The sequence below is a fragment of the Piliocolobus tephrosceles genome, chromosome 10 (genome assembly GCF_002776525.5).
Source record: "Piliocolobus tephrosceles isolate RC106 chromosome 10, ASM277652v3, whole genome shotgun sequence".
Classification (NCBI taxonomy): Eukaryota; Metazoa; Chordata; class Mammalia; order Primates; family Cercopithecidae; genus Piliocolobus; species Piliocolobus tephrosceles.
The window spans coordinates 66855533-66874253 of NC_045443.1; the positions used below are offsets into that span (position 1 = coordinate 66855533).

The following is an 18721-nucleotide window of genomic DNA, read 5'->3' on the forward strand; positions in this document are numbered from 1 at the left end:
TTAGTTTAGTTTAGTTTAGTTTAGTTTAGTTTAGTTTAGTTTAGTTTCTGAGACAGAGTCTTGCTCCCTCGCCCAGGCTTGGAGTGCAGTGGCATGATCATAGCTCACTGCAGCCTCGACCACCTGGGCTTAAATGATCCTTCCACCTCAACCTCCCTTAAATGATCCTTCCACTTCAACCTCCCGAGTAGCTGGGACTACAGGTGTGTGCCACTATGCTCAGCTAATTTTCTATTTTTTATAGAGACAGAGTCTCACTGTGTTTCCCAGGCTGGTCTTGAACTCATGGACTTAATTAAGCAGTCCTCCCACCTCAGCCTCCCAAAGTGTTGGGATTACAGGCATGAGCCACCACACCCGCCTACCTTTTGTTTTTAAATGTACCCTACTTACTTTTGTATGTTGCTGTCTTGAGGGAGCATAATAAAATCATTTGTGTTTTTGCTGAGTTACGAACTTGGAGGAGTGTATGCAAATAAGATCACATGGTTGTTCCTCAAGTGTTTACAATATTAGTGCATATTATTAGGTGTCACATAGCTCAGATGTAGTCTTCAAATATTAATCTGATGGTCATAAATGCAGAATATCTAGTATCTAGCCTTTTCCCTTGCTTGCCTAAGAGTTTGTGGTTTAGGAGAAAGAATCAGAGATGTGGATGAAAACTTCACATTAAAGAAGTCTCCTTTCAGGAATTGGAAGATTGGCCACAACTGCCTGTGTTCCAGCTGTAACTATCCCACACTCACGCTAAGCCTGTTCTTTTTTTTTTTTTTTTTGAGATGGAGTCTCGCTCTGTCACTCGGGCTGGAGTGCAGTGGCCGGATCTCAGCTCACTGCAAGCTCCGCCTCCTGGGTTCACGCCATTCTCCTGCCTCAGCCTCCCGAGTAGCTGGGACTACAGGCACCCACCACCTCACCTGGCTAGTTTTTTGTATTTTTTTTAGTAGAGACGGGGTGTCACTGCATTAGCCAGGATGGTCTCGATCTGCTGACCTCGTGATCCGCCCGTCTCGGCCTCCCAAAGTGCTGGGATTACAGGCTTGAGCCACCGCGCCCGGCCGCTAAGCCTATTCTTTAGCCTTACTGAGGTCACCTGTTTTTTTGTTTTGTTTTGTTTTGTTTTGTTTTGAGTCTTTGCCCCATTTTCTATTTTGTTAGCGCTCTTCTTTCTTTACTTCTTTCCTGACTGGATGTGATGATCTGTCACTTCAAACCCCGGTATTGCCAACATCCTTTAGTAACCTCGCCCTCTTACCCTCTGACCCTGGGTCAGTTGAACTGTCTATCCTGTGGACTGCTGAGCACAGCTAGCAAAACAGCGTAATCTTGCCTCTGCAGCCTCTGCTGAGCTCTCATCTCAGCCTACTTAATAATCCTACTCTCTTTGCTTGGGTAGCTCCTCGGTGACTAATCCTGACATTCTCAAGTCCCTCATTCTGCAAGCCTTGCCTTCTCTTTTACAGAAGAAATGTAGGGTGATAAATGTTATCTACTTCAGTCTCTTTTTTATATTCCACCCACCCTTATGTCTTTCCTCTCTCCTCAGAGGATGAAGCATTCCTCCCTCTCTGGGTAAACCTCTCAATCTGGGCCCTGGAACTCATCTCTAGTATCCCCCTCTGTTTTGATCCATCAATTAGCCCTTCTCTTTTCTTTGTTTTTCCTATGTTTTTAAACTTTCTTGACCTACTGATTATAAGCCTGCATAAATCTATGTCATCTTAAAATACATAACTCAAGTAATACATCCTTTTTTGAATATATTCACACCCTAGCCTTCTCTATTCTTTATTTTCTCAACCAGTTCTTGAAAGACCAGTTTCCATCCTCTAGGAGCTACCTCTTTATCTTCCACTTGCTCGTTGCAGTTTGGCGTCTGTCTCTGCCATGGATGGTGCTCTCCTGCTTGATGCTTACTTAGTTTGTACTATTCTGATCGTTTTTTTTTTTTTTTTTCCCTTCACTGGCTTCTCTCTACTCCTGTATTTAAACACATTTGTATTTTCCCAGAATTTCAACCACAGACCAGTCTTCATACTATCCTTGAGCTAGTGTTCAAGAGTTAAAATGCTACATGTGTTCTAATGTTTTACCTTCTCCCTCAAACACATACTCATATACTTAACTATTGCACTTGGCCATTCCCTGGGCTCTCAGTTGAACATATCTGAACAAATCATTATCACTTCCTCTTGAAGACTATAGTTTTTTGTATCTCAGGTAATAGAACCCCAGCACCCTTCATCTGCCATGCTGGAAGCTGCTGCTTTTTTCCATTATATCAAGTCAGTTATTGGTGCTACTGACTTTTCCTCTTAAATGTTCCTTAAATTTATTATTCTCTTCTTCATTCCTACCATTGCTGCTCTTATTTTAGGTTTTTATCGTATTTCATTTTTTAATAATCCCAAACTGATTTCCTTTCCTCTGATCTAAACTCCTACTTAAATTTATCGTACATATGGTTATATTTAAAATGCACTTCTGACCATCTCACTTTTCTACTTAAAATACATCAGTAGTTTTCCATCATGTGTAGGATAAATTCCTTTCTCTTTGGCATGACATACAAGGCTTTCGTATCACATATTAGACATTTCATTAATTGTTGTATTGAACTCAAGCATTTAGTGTGGATACAGTCCCCAAGTAGGTTGCACTACCACTAATATATAAATCATGTATCACATAGTGGTGGAGGTACATTCTGAGAAATGTGTCATTAGACACTTTTGTCACTGCACAAATGTCATAGAGTGTACTTACACAAACCTAGATGGTATAGCCTACTCTACACCTAGGATATATGGTATAGTCTGTAGCTCCTACTCTATAAATCTGAGCAACATTACTGTACTGAATACTATAGGCAGTTGTAGCACAATGGTAAGTATCTGCATTTCTAAGCATAGAGAAGGTACAGTAAGAAAACTATAAAAGAGAAAAAATGGTACACCTGTACAAGGCACTTCCCATGAATGGAGGTTACAGAACTGGAAGTTGCTCTTGGGTGAGTTGGTTAGTGGGTGGTAAGTGAATGTGAAGGCCTAGAATGTTATTGTACACTGCTGTAGACTTTATAAAACTGTACACTTAGGCTACACTGTTTAAAATTTTTTTTCTTCAATAATAAATTAGCTTACTATAACTTTTTTACTTTATCAACTTTTTAATTTTTTGAAACTTTTTGACTCTCTTGTAATAATACTTAGCTTAAAACACATACGTTCTACAACTGTACAAAAGTATTTTTTCTTTTTATCCTTTTTTCTGTTTTAAAATTTTTAATTTTTTTAACCTTTAAAACTTCTGTGAAAAACTAAGACAAAGACACAAATATACACATTAGCATGAGCCTATACAGGGTCAGAATCATCCATATCACTGTCTTCTGCTTCTACATCTTGTCGCACTGGAAAGTCTTCAGGGGCAATAACGTGGAGCTGTCATCTCCTAGGAAAACTGCACCTTCTTCTGGAATACCTCCTGAAGGACTTGCCTGAGGCTGTTTTACAGTTAATTTTATTTTTAATAAGTAGAAGGAGTATACTCTGAAATAATAGATATATAGTATAGTAAATAAATAAACCAATTACATAGTCATTTATCATTATCAAGTATTACATACTGTACATAACTGAATGTGCTATACTTTTATACACTGGCAGTGCAGTAGGTTTTTTTTTTATACCAGCATTATCTCAAACACATGAATAATGTGTTGCACTGTGATGCTGTGATAGCTATAGTGTCAGTAGGTGAGAGGAATTTTTCAGCTCCCTTGTAATCTTAGGGAACCACTGTCATATATGTAGTCTGTAGCCAACCAAACATTGTTATGTGGCTCATGACTGTATATCCCTGCCAGCATGAGAGGTTCTACCTTGACAGGTAGCTTATGAAGATGCGAAGTGGAAGGATGATTTTCCTGCTCCTTTTGAGAAAAAAAAAGTTGAAAAACATTCTTTTGGAGGATCATCTTTTGAGGCAAAAGCCGTACTGTAGTAATCTTTTAGCTCTTTATATTTCACAAGGACGTTGGGGAGAATGAATATGTAATTTCAAGAAGACTTTTAAAAAATGTCTGTATCAATTATCCCTTAAAATTTTTTATATTACTCATCCTATAATTTATTAATATTAAACATTTACTTTTTTAAAAAATTAAATCTTTATAGAATATGTGCCACGTCTGAGGCAGGAGAATCTCTTGAACCCGGGTGGCAGAGATTGCAGTGAGCCAAGGTCACACCATAGCACTTCAGCCTGGGCAACAAGAGCAAAACTCCATCTCAAAAAATGTATATGTGCCATGTCAGTTGGTATGCTTAGTGCCCTGGAAAATGAGCAAGGCAAGATTTCCTATCTTTAAAGAGATCACAGCAAAGTGGATGGTGCAGAAAGATAAACATTGCAACAGAGTGTGATAAAGGCCATGATAGAGTTTATGCCATTCTATTGTGGGAATGCTAGAGGCAGGCTAGCTTCAAGTTCATTGGAAGATCAAGTCTCAAATCTAGGGAACATGTCCCTAACTTACTCAGGCTGCTTCATGGTTGGGCCCCATTTGTCTTCCAGTCTACCCTGTAGTCCAGTCTTACTGAACACCTCACTTTCTCCTGAATGTGGTATGACATTTCATGACTTTTGTCTGTCTCAGGTGCTTATTTCTCTTTATTTTGCTTAGCACATTGTTTCTACCCTTCTTTTAAATCTCAGCTCAAATAGTGCTTCCTTCCCTGCCTAACCCAGAAAGTTAGTTGCTCCCTTTCCTGTGCCCACAGTACTTTGCTCATATCCTAATATAAGGTTTATCACAGTGCATTATCTATTTACTTCTCTCTCTCTCCCCCACCCCACCACCCCCATGACACTCACAGCTCTTCAAAGACAAAGATGGTGACTTACGTGTCCTTGTACTATGATACCTAGCTGGCATGTTAGTTAAAGCAAAAATACCAAATATCATGAGTCTTAATTAACTTTACTATTATATGTTATCATATACACTAGTACACTTTTTCATCTTTTTAATACTTAAACCTGCTAGGGATCCTTCACATTTGTTTAATACAATCCATTTAAATCACAAAGGTCCTACAGCACCTACTATATGCTAGGTATTGTGTTAGGTACTAGGAATGTAAAAATGAGTATGGTTCGTCCCTGCTAGCAGGGGGCTCACAATGAAGGAAAGAAGACAGATAAACAAACACTAGCCACAATTTCTACTCAGTACAAAGTGTGATAGATGCTATGATACTGGGAAGCCCAGGGTGCTTTGGGGTAGCATATGCATGACGGTCATACATAATAAGTATAACTTGCCTAGTTGCTTGGAGTCAGGGAAAGCATCCTAGAGGAACTGCACTTTGAGTTGAATCTTGAGAAAGGAAAGAAGCAGAAAGGGAGCAGCTTGGAAGGATGTGAGAGACCAAGATGCTCTGGGGAAACCACACTTTGTTTATTCTGACCGGACTAAGAATAGAGCTTGAAACAGAGCAGGGAGAGTCTAGACTGGATCTCTAGACAGGGATCACCTTGCATCTGATTGGAAGAGTTTATACTGTTAAACTGAAGATAGTAGAGAGCCACTGAATAATTTTCAACAAGCTTCAATCAAATTTATGTTTGTAATGTTTTGTAGCTTCTGTGCTTCCTTCCCTCCTCCTTTTTTCATATATTGTCATATTCTATCTGATTATTTCCCTTACTTGTCAGTGATGCTTTGGCATTTTCTTTGTCTGTTCAGTTGGAGTGTTCTTAAACACTCAATGTCAGGTGTATAACCACTTCTCTCTCCTTCTATGGGAAAGAAGTATTAAATAGACATGCTGTATCAGTTTTGCCAGTATTCTGCATGTTACTTTACTGCTTAATTTTAAGTTATCTTTCCCCCTTACCAATGAACTATTCAAAATTTGATTTTGTTTTAATTACCAATGAACTCTTGTCTTGTGGAGACATAAAAGATACTACAATGAGTAACAACAGTCAAAATACCTGCCAAGCCAGAAGTTTACCATCCCTTTGGTGATTTTTTATTTAAAGAAGAACAAGCCAGGCCTGGCAGTCCTGTAGTCCCAGCTACCCAGGAGGCTGAGGTGGGAGGATCACTTGAGCCCAGGAGTTTGAGCCCAGCGTTGGGCAACATAATGCCTGCCTGCCTGCCTGTCTGTCTCTGTCTCTGTCTCTCTATTTCTCTCTCTCTCTCTTTAAAGAAGGACATGAAATTCCTGATAAGCCACAAAGGGTGAATTTCATTAACTCTTGAACACAAGTTAATTATTTAAGTAATATATATGAGACCTTAAGTTGGTTTGTTTTTTAGATGATTTTAGAATAGGTGACCTTTGCAAATTTAACTAGAAATTTGAGATTTGTGTGACAGTATTAATGCCTCACAAAATGTATTCTCATTATTAGTAAAATCAACTAGCTAGCTGTATAAAATCTAGCTGCAGCCATATACCTTGTTGGACTTAATTTTCTGCATCAGAACAATGTTTGTGTTAGATTATTTCTAAAGTCTTTTTCTGTTTACAGTTTTTGTATCCTTCCTCTAATACATTTTCCAAATTATTTTTCATGTAGTGCACACATGGTCTTCTGAAGAAGCCATGGGTAGCTGTTGTAGCTGTCCAGATAAAGACACTGTCCCAGATAACCATCGGAACAAGTTTAAGGTCAGTAAAACTGGTTGAGTTATATATCTTACTGCCTAGCTGGGTGTTCTTTTATTTCACTTAACATATCTTAGGCCGGGTGAGGTGACTCACACCTGTAATCCCAGCACTTTGGAAGGCCGAGACGGGCGGATCACGAGGTCAGGAGATAGAGACCATCCTGGGCAACATGGTGCAAACCCGTCTCTACTAAAAATACAAAAAAAATTAGCTGGGCATAGTGGCGGGCACCTGTAGTCTCAGCTACTCGGGAGGCTGAGGCAGGAGAATGGTGTGAACCCGGGAGGCGGAGCTTGCAGTGAGCCGAGATCATGCCACTGCACTCCAGCCCGGGAGACAGAGCGAGACTCTGTCTCAAAAAAAAAAAAAAAATTCTTATTCCTGGCATTTATCACCAAACCCTTCTATTTCCCTTTCTTTCCACCCTGTTTTTCTTGATTTAATAAACAATGACAACATTTTCTTACAGTATGGAATTTTTTTTTTTAGTTTTCCTTTGGTCCTCTGTATCTAATTAGCCACACTGTTGTGGTAACACTGTTTTTAAAATGCCGTTTTACAGGGTGCCTTTTCAATCTCATCACTATCTTTCAGTTATTATTTTAATGCGTGCCTGTGGGATTTCTTAACTGGACTCTACCTCAAGCCACCCTCTGATTCATCCTGTAGTCACCATCAAATTAATCTTCTTTCATCATTTACTAACCTGTTTGCTAAAACTTCTGTGGTGTTATTTTACCTATAGGCTAAATGCTCCTATAGCTGTTTTGTGTTAAAGGCTACTCTTTGTAACAGATCGAGGTCATATTATCAGATACAAAACAGCCTGTAGTCCCAGCACTTTGGGAGGCCGAGACGGGCGGATCACGAGGTCAGGAGATCGAGACCATCCTGGCTAACACGGTGAAACCCCGTCTCTACTAAAAAATGCAAAAAAACTAGCCCGGCGAGGTGGCGGGTGCCTATAGTCCCAGCTACTCGGGAGGCTGAGGCAGGAGAATGGCGTAAACCCGGAAGGTGGAGCTTGCAGTGAGCCGAGATCCGGCCACTGCACTCCAGCCTGGGCGACAGAGCGAGACTCTGTCTCAAAAAAGAAAAAAAAAAGAGTAGCCTTGATCACACAAACCTAGGTGTAAGTCTGTTACTTTATAAGCTTTGTGACCTTGGGCGGGTTACATTATTACTGAGTGTTAGTTCCATTTTTGTACAGTGTAGTCTAGGATTGTTATGAGGGTTAAATGAGAAAAATACATGTAAAGCTCTTCTCCCACTCCCGGGGAATAGTAACTTCTCCCTAAATGTTATCTACTGCTCTAGTCTTTGGATGTTTTCTGAAGCTCAGCAGTACTAAACCTTTCCTTATATGAACTCTGTGCCAATCTATTTTGGTCTCTTTGAAAGGTACTTTTTTGTTCTGCTTTAACATTGTGTTTTTATGATGTCCCCTTTATCTCCTGACCCACTAGATTTCCCCTCTGATTTTATTTTCTGTGTCAATTTATTTATACTGGTGGTCCAGCTAAAGGCCCTCCTCCTCTTACATGAAGGTGTCTCAACAACCTTAGACCACATTTCCTGCCTTCTGCAGCCTCTGTTGCATTCATTTGTCAATTAATCATACACTGTTTTGTGTATGATTGACTTTGTGTTTGTATGTTTTGTTTCCCCAGTGGAAATGTAATTTTCTTACAGATCTGAACTGGGTGTTAGACTGCTACATAGTCCATGCCTGACACACACATTGGTTGATGAATGAACTAACAAATTACAAATAACTGATTAGCAACAATGTGTTTTCCTGACGAATTGATGAAATATTTGCATGACTGTCACCTTCTTTTTTTTTTTTTAGGTCATTAATGTGGATGATGATGGGAATGAGTTAGGTTCTGGCATAATGGAACTTACAGACACAGAACTGATTTTATACACCCGCAAACGTGACTCAGTAAAATGGCACTACCTCTGCCTGCGACGCTATGGCTATGACTCGAATCTCTTTTCTTTTGAAAGTGGTCGAAGGTGTCAAACTGGACAAGGTAGAATCTTTGTTTTTTTTTTTCCAATTATTATATTTGAAATATTGTTCTTTCAGCTATTCTGTATACAAAGATTAATATTTTTCTTATGAAAATCCCAAAATAAACAGATTGTTAAGAAAAGATATAGTACACTATGTATTCATTTATCAAGTGTTTATTAAGCACATTGTCTATGTGAGAAATTTTGGCTCGTGTTACCTTTAAGATTTTTCAGTAAATGATTGGGCCTGCTAAATTTTAGACTAAATGTCTTTATCATTGATTTTTTTTACTACCTATTACTTGAATGGCCTTGACAAGTTACAGGACTTCTGTTGAATGTTAAATTTCTTCTCTATAAAAGGGAAATGGTAATACCTATCTTATAATTACTGTAATAATTAAACAAGATAACAATTGGAAAACACCTAGGGACTTTCCAAGGGGCCTGTTACATGGCAAATGATCACCTTGGAGTAGTGAGTTGGGCTCCCCCTGCTGTTTAGAAACAGACAAGCCTTAAGTGTGCAGGTCTTGATTTCATCAGCTTTGTTTTGGGCCATCTCCCTTAGACAAATGAAAATTATTCTGTGAACTTTTGGCGGGGGCTTGTTTTGAAACAGGGAATAACCATTAATTTATCAGATATTTATTTTAAAGGGATTTCTTACTCTTGGCACATAGAATGCTTACGTTGCAATTCTGCTCTTTGTCAAATGTTCCCATAGTTTTTCCAAAGGTATGTTAACTATTTTTCCCTTTTGGTTTATATTTGTAGGAATCTTTGCCTTTAAGTGTGCCCGTGCAGAAGAATTATTTAACATGTTGCAAGAGATTATGCAAAATAATAGTATAAATGTGGTGGAAGAGCCAGTTGTAGAAAGGAATAATCATCAGACAGAATTGGAAGTCCCTAGAACACCTCGAACACCTACAAGTAGGTACCCATTTTCCCTCTCACATTTTGAATAACAGACATTTAGTTGTAAGATACAGATTATGGATATTTAGTCAATAACACACTATAAATCACCGTTGGATAACAGAAGTATAATGGTTGTCAGTTTTTAAAAACAGCTATAGGTCGGGCACGGTGGTTCACGCCTGTAATCCCAGCACTTTGGGAGGCTGAGGTGGGTGGATCACAAGGTCAGGAGATCGAGACCATCCTGGCTAACACAGTGAAACCCCATCTCTACTAAAAAAATACAAAAAAATTAGCCGGGCATGGCGACAGATGCCTGTAGTCCCAGCTACTCGGGAGGCTGAGGCAGGAGAATGGCATGAACCCGGGAGGTGGAGCTTGCAGTGAGCCGAGATTGTGCCACTGCACTCCAGCCTGGGCGACAGAGTGAGACTCCATCTCAAAAAAAAAAAAAAGCTGTAGTTCTATGTACTTCAAATATTTTAAAAATGAAAACATGCAGTATTTCATATTATCTAAAATATGGAGTGGGAGTAATACTATTTGTGCTCTGATTTCTGCTGTCTTGGCAGAAAGACCTCTTATAATCCTCTCAGTACAGATTCGATTCTTAATCGTTTTTATTCTCTCTGCCCCCGCCCCCCTTTTCCTTAAACCAATAAACAAAAACTCAGCTCCAGGATTTGCTGCTCAGAGCTTACCTAATGGATATCCCCGATATCCCTCATTTGGAGATGCTTCATCCCATCCTTCAAGCAGACATCCTTCTGTGGGAAGTGCTCGCCTGCCTTCAGTAGGGGAAGAATCTACACATCCTTTGCTTGTGGCTGAGGAACAAGTAAGCATATGCTACAGTGTAACAGCAATAATGATTGTTCAGAGTCAGGGTATCACTGTGCTAAAACTAGACGATTTTATTCAGCTTGAAGTTTATCTGTTTGTAAATTACTTTTGTAGTGAACAATCAGAGGAAATAGCATATATTTGCTGGCTTATGCTCAAATATATGCGGGCATTCAGGGAAACTTAGCATTACAGTAGCTTGTGGGTTCACAGAAGAGGTACATCTATAGATTAAGAAAGGCATAACTAATGGTCAGTTCCCATTATAAGAATGTCCAGTGGATTAAGAGTTTATTCTGCTTTTCATATTTTAGCCATTATAGTCAGTGAACTACTAGTAGGAAGGTAGATTTTGCTGTTAATGTTACAGAGTTATTTAGTGTTCCCGACTATTCTAGTTTTCATGTGTGGAATGAAGTATCTGGTTGGAACCTCTGTATTAATTAGTTATACTTATGTTTTGTAAACCATATGTCATATTAAAAAGTTTTTAGTGTTTTTAAAATCAGTTTCTTTGTGTTCTGTACATAATGAGTTCTTATATTATTTACCGTAATTATGTGACTCTTTATGTGTCGCGCAAGCTGGAGTGCAGTGGCGTGATCTCAGCTCACTGCAATCTCCACCTCCCGGGTTCAAGCAGTTCTTCTGCCTCAGCCTCCCAGGTAGCTGGGATTACAGGCACAGGCCACCACACCCGGCTAATTGTTTCGTATTTTTAGTAGAGACAGGGTTTCACTATGTTGGCCAGGCTGGTTTTGAACTCCTGACCTCAAGTGATCCACCTGCTCCAGCCTCCTGCTCCAGCCTCCCAAAGTGTTGAGATTACAGGCGTGAGCCACTGCCCCCGGCCCTTCTAAATATTTTTATATTATCTTCCCAAAATACCATTAAGCTTTTCTAAATAGTGATAATTTCTTACTAGGTGGCATTTATTTTATATCTATGCATTTTACAGAACTCTGATTAAATCTAGTAGAGTTTATCTTATATAGTCAGATCATCAGTAAATAAGGATAAATTTATCTCTTTTCAAAGTTGTTATTTATTTCTGGATCATATTTTAATGTTTTGAGAACCTCTACAACAGCAGCAAAATGATAAGCCCTATTTTGTTCCTGATTTTTATTTTTTGCATAATTATCATGTTTAACAATCAAATATAATGCTGCATGTTATTTTATTTTTTGAGATGAAGCTTCACTCTGTGCCCAGGCTGATATGTAGTGGTGCAATCTCGGCTCACTGCAACCTCTGCCTCCCGAGTTCAAGTGATTTGCGTGCCTCGGCCTCCAGAGTAGCTGGGATTACAGGCGCTCACCACCATGCCCAGCTAATTTTTGTATTTTTGGTAGGGACGGGGTTTCACCATGTTGGCCAGGCTGGTCTCGAACTCCTAACCTCAAGTGATCCACCCGCTTCAGTGTCCCAGAGTGCTGGGATTACAGGCGTGGGCCACCACACCCAGCCTGCATGTTATTTTAAAGTCATTATTCTTTTATCAAATTAGGAAGACATTTCTACATTTCTTCTCTCTACCTTTCTATTAATAAAAAAATAGTTGCAAAAGTTTTGAAGTAAGAGTACATTTGAGAAAGTTAATAAAATTAACTGATGTGGTCAGGCTTTTTTTCAGTTTTGTTTTTTTAAGTAAGTTAACTAATTCACTTTCTGTTTTGTTTTAGGTACATACCTATGTCAACACTACAGGTGTGCAAGAAGAGCGGAAAAACCGCACAAGTGTGCATGTTCCATTGGAGGCGAGGGTTTCTAATGCTGAAAGCAACACACCAAAAGAAGAACCAAGTAGTATTGAGGACAGGGATCCTCAGATTCTTCTTGAACCTGAAGGAGTCAAATTTGTTTTAGGGCCAACCCCTGTTCAAAAGCAATTAATGGAAAAAGAGAAATTGGAGCAACTTGGAAGAGATCAAGTTAGTGGAAGTGGAGCAAATAACACAGAATGGGACACTGGCTATGACAGTGATGAACGAAGAGATGCACCCTCTGTTAACAAACTGGTGTATGAAAATATAAATGGGCTATCTATCCCTAGTGCCTCAGGGGTCAGGAGAGGTCGTCTGACATCCACCAGTACCTCAGATACCCAGAATATCAACAACTCAGCTCAGAGAAGAACTGCATTATTAAACTATGAAAATCTACCATCTTTGCCTCCTGTTTGGGAAGCCCGCAAGCTAAGTAGGGATGAAGATGACAATTTAGGACCAAAGACCCCATCTCTAAATGGCTACCATAATAATCTAGATCCAATGCATAACTATGTAAATACAGAGAATGTAACAGTGCCGGCAAGTGCTCACAAAATAGAATATTCAAGGCGTCGGGACTGTACGCCTACAGTCTTTAACTTTGATATCAGACGCCCAAGTTTAGAACACAGGCAGCTTAATTACATACAGGTTGACTTGGAAGGTGGCAGTGACTCGGACAACCCTCAGACTCCAAAAACGCCTACGACTCCCCTTCCACAAACCCCTACCAGGCGCACAGAGCTGTATGCCGTGATAGACATCGAGAGAACTGCTGCTATGTCAAATTTGCAGAAAGCACTGCCACGAGATGATGGTACATCTAGGAAAACTAGACACAATAGTACTGATCTGCCCATGTGAGCCTGGAAAGCATTATGTTGTTTGCACCTTTGTGAAGTTTTTAAAAATGAAGATGCAAGTGCTTCATTTTCATTTCTAAATACTAACTCCTTTTATAGACTGATAAAATTTTTTTCTGAGTATTTCATGTGCATCTTTAACTAAAGGGAATTAATGTAGAGCAGGTACTCCTTAAAGAACACTAATTTCATTATATACTACTCGTTGTACAGCAGCATTCCTGTTTTCACAGTGCCTATTTAAAATGAGAGTTGAAGTGAATGACATGCTGGTTGATTTTTATCAATATTCTGGACTTAACACGTATCTTTCATGTCTAAGTCATAGTTGGCTTTTAAAACTTTTTATAAAGCCTCTTGACAATGTGCATTGCTAACAGATAACTATAGGCTTTGAAAGTAATGCTCGTAGATTCAGTGTTCACAGTATGTGGCCTCCAGCATGTAACATGAGGAATCCTTTATTTCATTAATTAAAGGCTTTTTTACTTGAGCCAAAACATATGTTAAGGAAACAAGTACCACACCTCCTCTTATACCAGTCAGCTCCTTTGCCTTCAGTGTTACTAGAAAGCAGCCTGTGTCCACGAGTATGGTTTGCTGTTGGTGCACTGAAAGGCAAGAAGGAGACAAGATTTTCTATTTACTCATCTCATGATGTCATTTGAAGGGCATGTCCACATATCTTACTCAGAATTATAATAGGCTCAAGAATCAGTCTCAGGTCACTTTCCCCAAAAACATTTGAAAATCTGAACCACAATCTCTTGAAAGTTTTTCTCCTATAGATTATTGACAAAACATTGTTTTCTGGAGGCATTTGTGCCATTAGGTTTCCATTTATCTTCAGTTTTTTCTTTGGTGTTTGGGATGTCTTATTTTGTTGCCTTACGTCCTTTTCAATTTAAAATGTTTGAGATTGTATATAGTTTTGAAATTGCATTATGTGTTCATTGTTGTTTAGTTTGCATTTTTGTCAAATTATGGTTTTGAAGGTTCATTTGGAACTTACTGTTATTCTATAACAGGGTTGCCCTTGTCCAGTATTTATTTATATGCTGTTTACTTTTCAAGTTGATAAAAACATTCTCTCACTTCTAAATTTACTTGTGTCCACAGGTGATCTCTTTAGCAACTGAGAATAAAAGGAAGATACTTTTAATATGCAAAGTTCCCTCAAGGTGTACCGTGTTTTCTCTGTGGGCACTCTTCCCCAGCACTTTAGCAGTTATTCCCCCAGCTACACGCTGCAGTTGTACTCTGCCCACTCTAGTGTTCCTCAGCTCTGCTGTCCTTTTACTTGTAGCTGGATCTTTGATTATCCTTTGATTTCCATGAAATACTAATATTGTTGCCAGCATAGCAGGTACAGTGGAAGTCTTGTAGCAATGAGATTGTATTATAATTTAGGATTTAAAATGAATTAAAGTTTATATAAACTGAAGAGTCTCCATATGTCAAACTCTTGGAAAATCAAAAGATGTTCCAATTTTCTAAACACTAGAGAATATGAGAGAAGGTAGAGAGGAAGAAGGTTAGGTAACCTTGCAAAATATTTTACTATTTTCTCTAAATATGAGGAAGTTTGAGATTATGATCTGGATCTACCAGATATAACTAAGGTTAATTTAGCATGAAAAAGTTTTAGTCATATTAGCATCCAACCTATTCAGTAAATAACCAAATCATAGGACAGTGATGGATTAGGAGAACAGTAGAGTGGGATCATTATAAAGAAAATAAATTATTAAAGGTGTCTTTATCGTTTTCAGTGCCATTTTAGTGTCTTTATTATAAATCAATATCAGTGTATTTTATCATTCTATGTGCATAGCAGAATTTTCTTTCCCCCCTTTTGTTCCCCTGTGAACTTGGTGCTTATTAAAGTGTTCACTGTTCCCTTAAAAGAGAGCAGTGGTATAGGTGTGCAGTTTCCGTGATGCAGGTTCCGTTTTTAATACATTGTTCCACTATACTTTCTTCTGAGTAAATTGCTAATTGTGCCAAATTTATGTAATAGTTTTTGTAATGTGGAATAAGAATTATGATGGAACCAATGCACATAGTTTTTTCTGAAACAACCAGTCAAGGCAGAACATTAATCTCCAAATGAAAGGGCTGATCTATTTATTCATTTTGGAGGTTGGATACTTTATTCTTTCCGTCATCCTTTTCATTGTTTCCTCCGGATTCTAATTAGTTTTTATTTTTTTAGATAACTCCAATATAATCATTACAGTTTATGCTTTAAATACTGTGTGCTTTAAAAATGAAAATGGGACCAATTTGCTAAGAATTTGATTTTAGGTACTATAAGAGTATTAGGAAGATATATACAACTGGTGTTAATTTCTAGATGTCTTCTAGAAATCACTTGTGTTCCTATTTAATAAAAGGTAATTTAGAATACTACTTGTCCTTTGCAGTAGTTTAGTAATGGGCATTAAGCTGTGTCCTGGAAGGATGTACCTATTACTAGGTGCATTTTAGAATGAAATATTAATATTTTATTAGCATATAATTATGGCCATATATCTCAGATTTTCTGAGGCAGATCTAATTTTAGATAATTCTGTTGGTAGACCATGTGATCCTTCTTTTTGGTTTTGGAAATATAATCATTGTTAATGTTTTCCCTCCAAATAGAATACTGTTTTATCCATATAAATCATAACAGCATCTATCCCATGCCAGGGTTGGAAACTGATATTGGTATTACCTGTGTTTTTTCTTAGTATGTTTTATTTCCCAGTTTCATCTTATTTTAAAAATGAAAATATGGTGCCTTCCCTCCCTCCAGGAAGACTGGCAAATAGTTCCTTTTATTTACTGCTGCTGTGGAGTGATGAGATATGCACTTTACTCTTGAAGATTCAGCAAAAAGCTTTTCACTTCCCAGTGTATCCAGAATACATCACATCTGGGACTTAGGAAAATTTGCCAAGCAATCTTTGTTTTTATAGATACTAATGTTGACCCTCTCCACCGTTCAATGTTATAAATAGAACAAGTCAAGCTAGTGTTTGTTAATCTCCTTCCCCTCCCCAAAACTGTGGCACAGCATATAAAAATGTACCTCAATAATGTTCTATTAAAAATGGGACAGGGGCCTTATGTTTTCATAATTTCCCAACAATGTGCCGCCATATTTTTGCCTCAAGGTAAAGGTTTTAACAGATGAAAAAGTACTTCCCAATTCCCCCTGTGCTATTCCTAACCTGTAATGCCCAAATGTTTTGTGCAATGTGTAGTGTGTGTGTATAAATACATATATTCTTGAAGTAGACATACCATCAGAGACATCATTCACAAGTAACTGATGTATTGGCATCTCATTCATATTTCTGATGTGTGAGGTATATGGTACTAATTACCTTTTCCTTGATGTTTGCCAAATTTGAATAAAGGCATTGGTACGAAATTACAGAATGTAAAGAAAATGTTTTTGGCTGGAAAAATTAACAAATATTTTATGACATACCACAGTATACTCTGCCCAAACCAGCCCCCTATCTATCTTTCCTGTTCTTTACATCCCTGTTCCCCATCCCTTCTTCCTCATTTTTTGGGGGTATAACACAGTTCTTTTGTAGCATCATTATAATTGCAGCTCTATGGCAATTGGACAATTATAGCATGGAAACAGACTGGTATTAATAGTACAGTAGTCACCAGTGTGCCACATTTGCATTAGTAATGCAAAATATACATTTTATAAAGGACAAACTTTGTGTTATGTTTTATTTTCATTACATTGTATAATATTGTAAGATTGTATGTCCTCATTTGCATTATAAATGTTTTTTTCCTACGTAAAGGCATAAATATAGCAACTTTGTATAAAGGTAGCTTATTAGATTTTTAATTTTTTCTTTTATAAAAAATTGTCTAACAGTGGGACTACCATTGCCAAATTGTATATGAAATATGAATTTTACCCCCATGGTTAATTTCTTTTATAAACATTCCATATTTCTCTAATAAAGGACATAAGTGATACTGTACTATGCATAAATTGTATCAATGCTGTTTCAGATCAGCATTTTAAATTTTGGTTTGCATTTTTAATATTGGCAAAACGTAACCACTGTTAATTAAAATAAAACCTTGTATATGTAACAACATAATTTGCCCTCTATCCCTTCCCACCCTTTGTTCTCTATTTCTCCCTATCAGTGCCAACTTCATACATTTTGTAGCATGGCAATAAAATATAACTTTTACACTGAGGCCGAGTGTGGCTTTTTGGAGGAAGTGGGGATGGGACAATTGCCCTCTAGCTGTCTTTTGCATATGACTGTTTTTGCATATAAGCCATGTCATCAGGCATGAAAAGTTCTCTCATATATGATGTAAACATGCTTTTAAGGACAAGTGTGAATGTGCTTTTTAAGCTTAATTTTTGTCAAGACAACTAATTTTTTTATCTTTGGAGAAGTCAGAGTTCTTTAAGTACAATCAAACGTTTATTAACTGGAGTACTTAGAATAAGCTAGTAATTGAATTTAGTTCAACAAGGGCTAAGCAACACATTTTTTAAAATCCTTATTGTAGAGTATTATACTGTCCTACAAATTATGTAAAATATGGTTTAATATTAGATGACTTTGGATTTTGCAATGCCTTACTGTTGTCATTCTAGCATAAATATCCATGATGAGGTACTCAAGTTGATACTGGAAGCTGAGCTGATCATACACTGACCTGAAGCATTCATGAAAAGCTGCTTTGTTGAATAAAGTCTGATTGGAGTTCTTTTCATGCTCACTTTCCCCTTACTGCCGAAAGTAGATTGCAATAAAACCCCAATAAAACATGTGGTTGGATATCTACTTAAAGTTTTATTGTATTTATATTTCACATACTACTTGAAACTTCATGACATTTTCTTTCCTAGTCTCATATCAGTGCCTCCGTTTTCAAAATGAACATATCATCAAAATGAAATTGTAACTATTTGACAGGCTCTCTCACAGTTTTATCTGTGGGATCATTCCAAATAGTGGTTCTCAGCTCTGGGACTTCAAAACTGTTTTTAGCCACTGAGTGACATTGCAAAGCCTTAGTTGAGTACAGGTCAAGATGGAAATTATTTAAACAATGAAGGAGATGGACATGTCCCAAATGATCAATGTAACTGGCATGATAAAGACACAAAGGAAGGGCATCCAACTCAGCCTAGGGGTGGAGGTTTTCAAGCAAAGCTTCTTGGAGGGGGTGATCCCTGAGGTGTTTTGTTTAAAGTCTTTGTAGCTTAGAGAGGATGTCTTAGGGAGAAGGGATGGCATGTGCAAAGGCACAGAGGTATAGAAAGATCATGACATTCAGTGGTTGCAAGATGTTCCAAGTGACTAAGCGCATGGAGAGCAAAGGCAGGCTTGGGGGATACAGAAGAAAGGACAAATGAGAAACAGATCACAGAATCCATAGGAGCTTTTGTTTAGGTGAGAGAATTTGAAGGATTTTAAACACCAGAAAGATAATAGTTTAGACAGATTACTCTGACAACATGGATATCTGAAGGGCACAGTATTTTATTTTTATTTTTATTTTTTATTTTTTGAGACAGAGTCTCGCTCTGTTGCCCAGGTTGGATGGAGTGCAGTGG

At 38.0% G+C, this 18721-nt stretch overlaps 1 protein-coding gene across 5 annotated transcripts in view; it reads left to right on the forward strand.

Annotated features, from left to right (window-relative positions):
• FRS2 (fibroblast growth factor receptor substrate 2) overlaps nt 1–17944 on the forward strand; it is a 111293-nt gene extending 93349 nt beyond the window's left edge. For all 5 annotated transcript variants that reach the window (XM_023226538.2, XM_023226539.3, XM_023226537.3 and 2 more), the window contains 5 exons: nt 6598–6689; nt 8542–8728; nt 9489–9647; nt 10310–10473; nt 12164–17944. In XM_023226538.2, coding sequence (XP_023082306.1) covers nt 6624–6689; nt 8542–8728; nt 9489–9647; nt 10310–10473; nt 12164–13114 — 1527 coding nt within the window. In that variant the 5' untranslated portion in view covers nt 6598–6623 and the 3' untranslated portion in view covers nt 13115–17944. The remainder of the gene's footprint in view (nt 1–6597; nt 6690–8541; nt 8729–9488; nt 9648–10309; nt 10474–12163) is intronic.
• Nucleotides 17945–18721: the final 777 nt, after the last annotated feature.